The 12,673-nt window shown below is 43.9% G+C and overlaps 1 protein-coding gene across 2 annotated transcripts in view; it reads right to left on the reverse strand.

Moving 5' to 3' along the window:
• DENND1C (DENN domain containing 1C) overlaps positions 1-12,673 on the reverse strand; it is a 152,259-nt gene that overhangs the window by 19,847 nt on the left and 119,739 nt on the right. For both annotated transcript variants that reach the window (XM_077470472.1, XM_077470473.1), the window contains exon 19: positions 5,974-6,075. In XM_077470472.1, the coding sequence (XP_077326598.1) occupies positions 5,974-6,075 (102 nt within the window). The remainder of the gene's footprint in view (positions 1-5,973; positions 6,076-12,673) is intronic.

Below are 12,673 nucleotides of genomic sequence, written 5' to 3' on the forward strand. Positions count from 1 at the left end.
CGCAGCTTTCGACAGCTGATGACGACAGTCTGTCCAACCAAATCCAAAGGGACAAACAGGAAAACTTAGGTCGGATGACAGCCCATCGTACGACAATCGTGTAGTCAGTACAGTATGCGTTCGATTAAAAGTCGTTCGACACCCTACGAAGCATATATAGGGCCACTGCATGTGTTACACTATGGGAACTGGCACAAAAAATTGTTCAAAGACAATACCTGACTCCACATATCCTAGCTAAATTCAAGGGGAACTCGTCACCTAATTGCTGGAGAAATTGTACCCAATTGGGGACCCTATTTCATATTATGTGGGACTGCCCAAGCTTACATAACTACTGGCAGGCAATCTCCCATTTACTCACTTCCGTAACAGGTATTGTCCTTTAACTTTCACCAGAACTAGCCATTCTGAATATGAATTTACATACGATTCCCAAACAATATCGTAAAGTAGTAACACATATACTTTTAGCTGCGAGACTATCCATAACTAGAAAATGGAAAACTGACTCTCTTCCTACTATGACAGAAGTTATAGAATTAACCCAACTCCACCACTCCTACGAATTGTTATTTCCTAATGACAAATCCTTATATATTAAGGAACAACAACTATGGGAACCTTGGAGTACATGGTACAAAAATTATACTTCCACAATTTAGATAATGCTGATTCTTTAATCATATAGAAGAAAGAACTCCTGTGCGTTTTAATATTTTTTTATGGATGGCTTTAAAAATAATTTCATAACAAAGTGACAAATATATCACATGTTTGTTTATCTGAATTGAGCTGCGGAGTAAGAATAGATCTTTATTTTCCTTCATAAAAGATAACTACTGTGTTTGAATTTCCTTTAGGATGTTGGCCTAGGTACTCCAAGACACAGATAGATCCCTGTGAGGGGTGTCTTGGGGTCCAGAAGTGGCCATTATCCATATCGCTATTTATAAATCTTACAATAATTATATTACGGACTTTATTATACAAATTCTAAGAGACTTACTCTTGTTCGAGTCCCTTTATGACTATGAATATTAGATACTTGGGAATACTACTTTATTCTTTATTGTGGATTATTTGTTTATATGCTATATTGTGCTGAGAAAACCCTGTCACTACATTATACTGTGTTATGTTACTTTTATTACTATATATTTTTTTTTTTTGTTTTGTAACCCTTGTTGTAACTAACTCTGCTAAAAATCTCAATAAAAACATTTGAAAAGAAAAGTCGTTCGACAAACACCACGCATGATCGGAAACACGAAAATAAACCAGAAGGACACACGGGTCACACGTATTTGACATCATTTAAAATACGTAGCTACGCACAACGGAAGATTTTTCCAGAATCGTACGACAAAAATCTTACACACATTTTGCACTGTTGTATTCAATCTTAGTTGTATGTAACAAAATGTGAACGATCTGTCTTACGATAATCGGAACGTGTGTACTGGGCATAAAGTGTAAATAAAAACACAGATAAGAAGCAGCATGAGAAGACGAGGGGAAGTCATTCCGATCAGTGTGATCTCTGCATATCCTACACACAGCACCAGAGAAGGAGAACACACTGATACGTTTCTGCAGCCAGCATTGCAGCCAGCATTGTGACAGCTTTACCATGCTCAGGTATGTCGGGTGAGGTCCTCTCCATTCCGCCCTGCTCTGGCCAACATCTTCTGGTCAAATTTGGCGGGCTGGACAATATGATTGGCTAAGGAGTTAGTGGGAGGCGGAGCAACTTAGGAGTCACGCCCTCCCACTCAGAAGAGGAGCGCTATTGGCTGCCTGCCTTGTTACACAGACGTCCCTCTCCCTCCAGCATTGTGAAAGCCTGGGAGGGAGAGGGGAGAAGCTACACACCACAGCGCAAGGCTACCATCCGCCGGCCACACTGAACTCCTTTCTCTCCAGGTCCCCTATAAGCGGCTTTGCCGGGAGCTTGGGGGTGGGAGAAGAGGAAGAAAGGTGGAGGCAAGGGTCGGCTGCGGCAGTGCGCCCTAGGCGGCTGCCTAATCCGCCTAGTGGGTGCACCGGCCCTGGCAGCGGTAGGCTATCTCCGGATGGGCTACTAATATAGAAAAATCATTCCAGGAAGGAGCAGACCAGGAGAAGATAATTACCTCTCTCTAGGAACTCAAATTGACAGGTGACTTTGTAGCAGAGGCCTCAGTGGACATTATCAGGTCCTCTGCCCGAGTGATGTTAGCCTTGGTAATGGCAAGAAGAACCTTATGGCTAAAACCGTGGGTAGCCAACGCTGCATCAAAAACAAATTGGTGCAAAATTCCATATGATGGCACTAATCTCTTTGGTCCAAAATTGGACTCAGCCATTTCCAAAGTAACAGGAGGCAAATCATACTTTATTCCCTCCGACAGAAGACCAAAAACCCAGAAGGGTCCTTCTTATAGACGCAGCCTTCCTGAATGGTAGAGGGAGGCAAAATCCTATAGATCAGGAAGAGAATTTAAAAGAAATCTGAGAAATACACAGTCATCTTTCCTGAGAATGCAGAAACCCAAGACCACCACGTCCTTTTGAGGGTGTACCTGCCCATCCTGTAAAGGTGGGTGCCAGACTCAAGAAATTTGTACAGGCATAATAGAGTGGAAAATTCGGTCACAGGTGGAGGTTCATAGGCAGAATACCCAAAAACCACTTTCAGTCAACCAGACTCCCATCTTCTTCAGACAAGAGGAGAATGCTACTAAAGTATGTAATGGTGCTAAAACAAAAGGGAGCTATCTTGGAAGTACTGTCATGTCAAAAGGGAAGAGGATTCTATTCCCCCTTATTTCTAGTAAAAAGGAAAACAGGGGATTTACGACCAAAACTGGATTTAAAGAACCTCAACAAAAATATCTAGATATAAACCTTCAAAATGGAAAGCCTCCAGTCCATACTGTTAGCAGTGAACCTAAAAGATTGGATGCTGTCCGTAGATTTGTCGGAAGCTTAGCTACACATTCCGATACATCTTGCTTTTCAAAAATGTCGGCGTTTCTCAATCAACCACCATCACTTCCAGTTCCAGTGCCTACCATTCGGCATCTCTTTGCCCCCCCAGAACCTTTACCAAAATTCTTCTACCCATAATTAAATTCCTTAAGGGAGAAGGGACTAAGAATACACCACTATCTGGACGACATATTGCTTTTAGTGGAAAGTTGGGAGATCTTGTTCCAGCACCGGAAAATTTTGCTAACAACACTTGAGAAGCTGGTTAGTCAACTGGCAAAAGAGTAAACTACAGCCCACACAGAATATGATATTCCTAGGGACAGAACTGAATACCAAACTAAACAAAGTACAGCTCCCTCAAGGGAAAGTGATGCATCTAGTTCAGAAGATGCAGATATTAATCTCAGCAAGACATTTGCCGGCCAGAGTTTGTATGAGCATCCTGGGATCCATGTCTGCAACTCTGCCCATGATTCAATGGTCTCAATGGCACATGAAAATTCTGCAAAACTCTTTTCTGAGGCAGTGGGATGGAGCATCCATGCTTCAGACAATTTCCATCCACAGATGGGTGAAACAATAGACATGGCGGTGGACACATTTGAGCAACCTCAGGAGGCACAGACCTATAGTCCCTCCAGAGCCGGAAGTAGTCACGTCGGATGCCAGTTAGGAGGGATGGGGAGCACATTACCGAGATCAAGCAACTCAAGGTCAAAGGCAGTTTCAAACATACTGGAGCTCAGAGCAGCCTTTCAGGCTCTCTTAGCATTTGCACCATTCCGGAGGGGGAAGAATGTACTGATTCGGATGGACAACAGAGTTGCGTTGGCTTATGTAAAAAAACAAGGAGGTACCAGGAGCCGCACACTAATGGAGGAAGTTCACCCCATCTTGGACTGGGCACAAACACATCTGGCAGACCGGAGGGCAGTGTATGTCCCGGCAGCGCAAAACTTGTTGGCCAACTACTTAAGCAGAGAACTTCTCTCGAATGGTCGTTGAGCCATCAAGCCTTTTCTCTTCTGACAGAGACTTGGAGAATGCCAGAGATCAACTTGGCAGCCACATCTGTGAACACCAAATGTCGAAGATTCCTGTCAAGAGCAACTTTCCCGTTGGATGAGGGAATAGACTGCCTGATCCAGCCTTGGAATTTCAAACTAGGATAAATATTCCCACCAATTTCCCTAATCGCAATGTTCCTATCCAGGCTCAGGAGATCATATGCTAAGGTAAAAGCAGTAATTCCTTTCTGGCTGAGGAGTGCTTGGTTTACAATCTTACTACAACTCAACCTGCAGCAGCCACTGCCTCTCCCGGTAACATCAGACCTCCTATCCCAGGGTCAATTCCTACATCCGACTCAGCAGAAGTTACACTTGATGGCATGGAGGTTGAAAGGAATAGGCTGCTAGAGCAAGGCTGTTCACATGAGGTGATTTCAACACTTCTACTGGCCATAAAAAAACACTACTAACAACACATACATGCAAATATGGGTAAAATTCAGTTCTATGGCCCAACAAAGAAATTGGAATCCAGTATCAGCAGAACCCCTGCAAATTCTGGAGTTTCTCTAATCAGGTATTAAAAAGGGGTTAAGCTCAAGTACCTTGAAAGTTCATGTATACGCCCTATCTGCTAAAAAAGGCATTAGGTGGGTACTACATCCCCTCATAATTCAGTTTATGAGAGTATGCCTGAAGGTCAGACCTCCAAAAAAAAAAAAACAACGATCCCAGCATGGGACCTCACATTAGTACTGGATGCACTGGCAAACCCTCCTTTTTACCCTGTCGAGTCAATCTCACTATGGGACTTAACTTTGAAATTAAACCTTCCTCATCGCCATTACATTTGCAAAAAGAGTTTCTGAGATACAAGCATTTATGATAACAGAACCTTATCTGATCTTTTATCCTGACAGAGTGGTACTGAGGCTTTCAGACCGTTTCATCCCCAAAGTGTCAACTTAATTTCATTATAATCAAGACAACATCCTTCCATCCTTCACTAATAATCAAGGTGAACCACATGCGATGGATGTAAAATCAGTTATCACCAGTTATCTGATGGCTACAACTACCTTTAGAATGACGGATACTCTCTGGATAATTCCTCATTGGGCCAGGAAAGGTCAACCAGCAACTTCTCGCACTATTGCGTCTTGGCTAGTCAAGTCCATCAAGAAGACATATTCCATCCATCAGCTTGCAATTCCTGAAGGCAACCAGGGCAGTGGTGACTTCGTGGGCAGCATACTGCAGAGTTTCACCAGAGACAATCTGCAAAGCAGCGACCTAGTCGTCCAGACATATGTTCATATCCCACTATAGAATAGACTCTGCCCAGTTGACAAGGCAGACTTTGGGAGAACCATTGTTAGAGCCAATTCTACAGCATTATAAGGAATAAACATTATTTTCTTGCACCCACCCGATTGGCGAGTTATTTACCAGTGTGTGCTACCATGAATGAGTCAGGAAAATGGAAAACTGTATACTCACCTTTCTGTAATTTTCCTTTCCTGACACATCTTCATGGCAGCACACAGAAGCCCGCCCGTTTTTAGATGATAGATACAGAGAATGAAGTGGGGTGCCTCTTGAAAGTTTATAGTTAACCAATCCTGTCGGGTTGTGGAGGCAGAGTCACAACCCAGTGTGTGCTGCCATGAAGATGCGTCAGGAAAAGATAATTATGCAAAGGGGAGTATACAATTTTCCATTTTATGGTGTTGGAAGTCCCTTTGCCAGGAAAAAAGGCGGACTCTATTTGACTTGCTGCAGCTTCTAATGCACATTGCGAGAAATTCGCAGTGTGCATTGAAATCAGAGAAAGCTATTCCAGTACATGAGAGGAGGCTGTAAAACTGTGCAAGACTGAAGGGTCGGCTTTAAATATCTTTATTTGAAGTGTTAAATCTGTGAATGGGAAAACATGCATTAGGAGAAATATAAAACCTCAAAAAGAACAAGACTTAAATTTTTTTACCTGTCCAAAGTGCTGTGTGATTGGAAGCCGGTGCTGCAGTCTGTCGTGGTTTTGTGTTGGAGATCCAGCCGCTTTGAAGGAGCCCATACGTTGGATCTGGTCCTGTAGGATACAGATCAATATAACTGTCAGATCAAACATGGCTTAAGAGCAGAAAAGAAGATTCTCCATAGTGTAGTAAATTTAAAAAGTTATTATATTTATTTAAAAATATCACAGTTTAACCACTTTCAGACCGGACCAATTTGCTGGTCAAAGACCAGACCACTTTTTGCGATTCGGCACTGCGTCGCTTTAACTGACAATTGCGCGGTCGTGCGACGTGGCTCCCAAACAAAATTGACGTCCTTTTTTTCCCACAAATAGAGCTTTCTTTTGGTGGTATTTGATCACCCCTGCGGTTTTTATTTTTTGCGCTATAAACAAAAATAGAGCGACAATTTTGAAAAAAACGCATTATTTTTTACTTTTTGTTATAATAAATATCCCCCAAAAATATATAAAAAAACATTTTTTTCCCTCAATTTAGGCCGATACGTATTCTTCTACATATTTTTGGTAAAAAAAATCGCAATAAGCGATTATTGATTGGTTTGCGCAAAAGTTATAGCGTTTACAAAATAGGGATAGTTTTATAGCATTTTTATTAATAATTTTTTATTATTTTTTTTTTTACTAGTAATGGCGGCGATCTGCGATTTTTATTGTGACTGCGACATTGTCGGGGACCCATCGGACATTTTTGACACATTTTTGGGACCATTGTCATTTATACAGTAATCACTGCTATATAAATGCAGTGATTCCTGTGTAAATGACACTGGCAGTGAAAGGGTTAACCAGTGGGTGGCAGTGTAGGGGTTAAGTGTTCCTAGGGGTGTGTTACTAACTGTGGGGGGGTTGGGCTTTCATTTAGTGTACACTGATCTCTGCTCCAATCACATGGAGCAGAGATCAGCGTCACTAGTTGCTAGGCAGAATGAGAAAATGTTGTTTATACAGCATTTCCTCCATTCCGTGAGACGATCGCGGGGATGCCCGCGGCGATCGAGTCCGCGGGTCCCGCGACTGGACTCACGGGGGTCCCGACCAGCGCGGGAGCGCGCCGCCGCCGGCGCGCTCCCGATGGCACGGCGGCAACGAATATTGGACGTACATGTACGCCAATATGCCTGCCTGTGCCATGCTGTCGACGTACATCGTCGTGCGCTGGTCGGGAAGTGGTTAAAAATGGCATAACAAGCCAAACAGCAAAAAAAGTATCAAAAATGTAAGAACTTCCGGTCACGACCGCAACTGGAAGTGATGTCACCAAGCTCCTCCCGACGTGCTTTGTCACAACACACGTAACTTTATCAAATCACGTGTGTTGTGACGCAATGCGTCAGGAGGAGCTTGGTGACGCCAATTCCGGTTACGGCCGTGACCGGAAGTTCTTACATTTTTGACACTTTTTTTTGCTATTTGGCTTGTTATGCCGTTTTTAAACTGTGATGATATTTTTTAAAGAAATATAAGAACTTTTTAAATTGACTACACTATGGAGAATCTTCTTTTATGCTCTTGATCCTGTGGACTTGGAGATATTTCCTTTACAGAAAAGACCGTCGAGATTGGAGGAAAAGCTGCAGAGATTCCCTATCCTGGACACACTAAGGAGGATAAAGCAATAGTTTTTGACACTTATTGATGCACTACTAGACCCGTTGGCGTCTATCCATAAGGTGAGAGGCTAGGACCACTGGGGGAGGATTCTAAAAGGATTTTCCATATATTATCATTATACAACTGTGAATTGGACTCCCTTATCTGTCCCTTTCTCCTTCATCTCTGCTTGTCTGCACAGGAATGTATTGATTTATATCCTGAATAAGAGACTGACTATCTCTCCAAATCATTAGATTCTTTTGGATGCACATTATTATTGGACTATTTTCACTGAATTATTTCATTGAATGTTATTATGATGTGATGCACTTTATTATTGGATTATTTTTATTGAATATATTTATATGAATGTTTTTTGATGAGATACACTTTTGGAAGAATTATTGGTATTTTTGCCCACTAGCACTTTATTTTTGGTTATGTTTGTAGATAATTAGCGCTGCTTCACTATACATATACATACCTATTGGTGTTGGCCACACTACAGAAGTTTAGCTTCTTGTTACATTTTTTATTAAGCACTGTATATTTTACCGAAGCACTTTAACATTAAGCACTTTACTCATTAGTAACACTTTCTTGGTAGCACATTAGTACTTTATTTTCCATGACTGGCAGTCATGGAAATCACATGATTGGAAACTACCCTGATTGGTTCCTCAATGCTAAAGGAAACCTAGAGCTGTTAGTCCTATAAGGTGAGGTGCCTCTACTCTATTCAGTTTTCTGGGTTTGGCTCTACTAGTAAGCCCCAAAACGAGGGATACCCGGTATATTGTTGAAAGGCTTCCCTATTTCTCATGATTGGTAATCCTATTTGGTGAGTACATGAAAAATAAAGCTGTACTTTTGAGGGGTATCTATACTGTTCCTGATATCCACATCTGAATTCTAGTGGCTGGATTTGTGGCCCCTTCCCCTCCTGCATGGTGTTCTAGTTGATCTACTACATTTCATTTCCAATAGAATTACCAGTGACCTTGGTCATTTTGGAGGTCCAGGTGTCACATATGAAAGCTGAATGCCTTCCCATACTTGGAAGGTGATAATTTGGCAGGATTAATTTGATTTGCAGTGGGTCTTGTGTGGTGTCTTCTAATACCTGATTTCAAGGCTCATCAGCACCTACCCAGTATGTCCTGAGGGAGCTATTAAATTGTGAAACGCGTTGATAAGCAAGCATGGAGGAGTTTATGGACCTAACCTTTTGATATACATATAAAACATTTTTGTACTAATCACTGACTTTTCAGCTACCTGAGTGAAAGGATCCATACCTCAATGTCTGTTCTATTGGTTATCTTCTGACCTTGTCAGTTAACTGCTTAAGGACCGCCTCACGCCGATATACGTCGGCAGAATGGCATAGCTGGGCACAATCACGTACCTGTACGTGGCTCTTTAAGTGCCCAGCCATGGATCGGGAGCGTGCCGCTGCCGGGGCACTCCCGACCCGGTCCTGAGCTCCGTGGCCGTGGGACCAGTGGACCCGATCTCCGCTGGTGTCCCGTGATTGGGCCACAGAGCTGAAGAATGAGGAGAGGTCTGTGTAAACAAAACCTCTCCGCGTGCTTCCTACTGTGGCTGTCACTGATCGTCTGTTTCCTGTTATAGGGAAAGACGATGTCACATGCCAGGCCCCTACAATAAAAAAAAACACATAACGTCACACATAACCCCTACACTGCCCCCTAGTGGTTAACTTCTTCACTGCCAGTGTCATTTACACAGGAATCAATGTATTTAAATAGCACTGATTGCTGTATAAATGACAATGGTCCCAAAACTGTGTCAAAAATGTCCGATGTGTCCGCCATAATGTCGCAGTCACAATAAAAATCACTGATCGCCGCCATTGCTAGTAAAAAAAAAAATATTAATAAAAATGCTATAAAACTATCCCCTATTTTGTAAACGCTATAACTTTTGCGCAACCCAATCAATAATCGCTAATTGCATTTTTTTTACCATAAATATGTAGAAGAATACGTATCGGCCTAAACTGAGGAAACCTTTTTTTTATATATTTTTTGGGGATATTTATTATAGCAAAAAGTAAAAAATATTGAATTTTTTTTTCAAAATTGTCGCTCTATTTTTGTTTATAGCGCAAAAAATAAAAATTGCAGAGGTGATCAAATACCACTAAAAGAATGCTCTATTTGTGGGAAAAAAAGGACGGCAAATTTGTTTGGAAGCCACGTCGCATGATCGCGCAATTGTCAGTTAAAACGACGCAAGTGCTGAATCGCAAAAAGGGGCCTGGTCCTTTAGCTGCAAATTGGTCTGGGCTTAAGTGGTTAATAGGGTGTTGTTGGTCGTCATATGTTATTTTAATAATAAAGAGATATTTTATAATTAGTGCCTCATGTTATGCCCACAAAGTTTAAGTTTCTTAACTCTCTCAATCCTTCTACAACTGCTGATTTATGTAGTGAGGTCCGGCCTCCTAAGGCCTAATGGTGACCTCCAGAGTTAGGGACAACTGACATCCTTCTGTGTAGATTTGGTTATAAGGCATTGTGGGGGTGATGCAAGGTTGATTGATGGGCGCCAGACACTTCTTGAATGCAAACAGATTTATTGTCTCTTAAACAGAACTGTGGAAGAGAAGGTTAGGGCCAGGACACCCTTTAGTAGTTGCAATGTTAATTGGCAGACTCCGAGACTACTATGGGTAGACAGCCATGCAGGGAAACGGATCCAGCTGGACACCACATCTGCATGAGTAGTACCACTGTCTCCTATGGCAACAATCTTGTAACAGTTTCTAACAAAGGTTGCAACTTGTTCACTTTTTCTACAATCTCCTATTTTAGAACGTCACTCAACTGAGCTCCGGTCTTTCACTAGACTACCTGATCCACTCGCCACTGGATCTCTTGAGCTTTTCCAATCTTCTCACTCAATATATTCCTCAAGCGTCACCGCCGCATCCCTGCTGGGTCCCTAGCTTGGCACTCACATATACTGCTCAAGCGTCACCCCGCTGGCCTGCTTGGTCCCTGGCTTAGCACATAATAATGCTCTGCAAGCGTCACCTCAACTGGCTGGGTCCCCGGCTGGTGAGAATAAAGCTCTGGTACTTGCTTCAGCTACTCACGGTGGTCCCCGGTAATAAGGTGGATGGTCCCTTAGTAGCGACAGCTTCTCCTCTACCTCCAACCACAACTGGTTCTCCGGCCGGCAGAACCGTTATTTCTGGTTAGACTGCAAGCTGCAGTCCCAACCCTATGCTGCTCTCTCTTGGTTCTGGATAGGCCCCTCAGCCAGCCTAGCAGCCAGATGTTCCCAGGATAGGCCTCAGGCTTCTGGACTAGCAGCCCAGGGCAGCACAACACACGTCCACCCAGACACAGAACCCTGATCACCTGACTCTACCCAAATAATTAGGTTCTTCCAGCAGGCCAAGGGACTCAAGAAGATCCCTGCCCATTGGCTGAGACACCCCATTCATTCGTAATCTGTCCTTGCAATGCCCTTGTCTTATCTAATGTCACCAGAAAAATTGCCAATCAATCACCTATCAGTTCAGTTGCACCGTACACAGACACAGTGAACTGTAAGCATACAGCAAACTACTTCAGTGCCAACAAATGCATATACCGTATATACTCGAGTATAAGCCGAGATTTTCAGCCTCTTTTTTGAGGCTGAAAGTGCCCCCCTCGGCTTATACTCGAGTCATCGCTGTCTGCCTGCTCGATCAGCGTGTCGAGCAGACAGACAGCGGACATTCTAAAATTCAAAAGCCGCGCCTCCGCCTCCGCCTCCGCCTTCGCCTGTGATAGGCGGAACACTGAATTTCCCAGCAGTCAGTGTTCCGCCTATCACGGACATCCGCTCATCCTCGTACTACGGACGAGGATGAGACGATGTCCGTGATAGGCGGAACACAGGCTGCTGGGAAATTCAGTGTTCCGCCTATCACAGGCGAAGGCGGAGGCGCGGCTTTTGAATTTTAGAATGGCCGCCGAGGCGCCGACGAAGGGCGGCGATCCTGGCAAGGCACGGGACGGAGGCAAGGCAAGGCACGGCACGGGACGGGACGGAGGCAAGGCACGACACGGGACGGAGGCAAGGAGGCAAGGCACGGCACGGGACGGAGGCAAGGAGGCAAGGCACGGGACGGAGGCAAGGAGGCAAGGCACGGGACGGAGGCTCGGGACACAGGCTCGGGACACAGGTAGGCTGGACACACACACATGGACACACACACACAGGGATGGATGGATGGAGACACACACACACAGGGATGGATGGATACACACACACACAGGGATGGATGGATGGAGACACACACACACAGGGATGGATGGATGGAGACACACACACACAGGGATGGATGGATGGATGGAGACACACACACACAGGGATGGATGGATGGATGGACACACACACACACAGGGATGGATGGATGGATGGACACACACACACACAGGGATGGATGGATGGATGGACACACACACACACAGGGATGGATGGACGGACACACAGGGATGGACGGACACACAGGGATGGACGGACACACAGGGATGGACGGACACACACACAGGGATGGACAGGCATGTCTCACCCTCGGCTTATACACGAGTCAATAAGTTTGCCAGTTTTTTTGGGGGTAAATTGGGGGCCTCGGCTTATATTCGGGTCGGCCTATACTCGAGTATATACGGTACATGCAGAAAAAAAACAAGAATGATGGTACTGGCAGGCAGGGTGGCATTCTTATACAGAAGCAAATATTACAGGCAGTAACATGCTGTGCGGTTGTTTCCTTGCAGCTCTGCTGCCTTAGGCCACAGCCTGTGTTGGCTTTGTAGAAATCTGGCCCTGGTTCTTAAAGCATGTACCTTTATGTCTGAGAACAATAATATCCAGGTTGCAGATGCCATCTGTTTAAAGAAACTGAGCAGGACCAAATAAAGGTAATCTGCAGAGGAATGAATTATGAATGAGGCAAAGCAATTGATGTTGGTAAATGTACAGAATCTCACAAAAGTGAGTACACCCCTCACATTTTTGTAAATAG

Source organism: Lithobates pipiens, unplaced genomic scaffold, assembly GCF_037356315.1.
Source record: "Lithobates pipiens isolate NorthernLeopardFrog02 unplaced genomic scaffold, aLitPip1_a1.2 Scaffold_8, whole genome shotgun sequence".
In the NCBI taxonomy this organism is placed as follows: domain Eukaryota; kingdom Metazoa; phylum Chordata; class Amphibia; order Anura; family Ranidae; genus Lithobates; species Lithobates pipiens.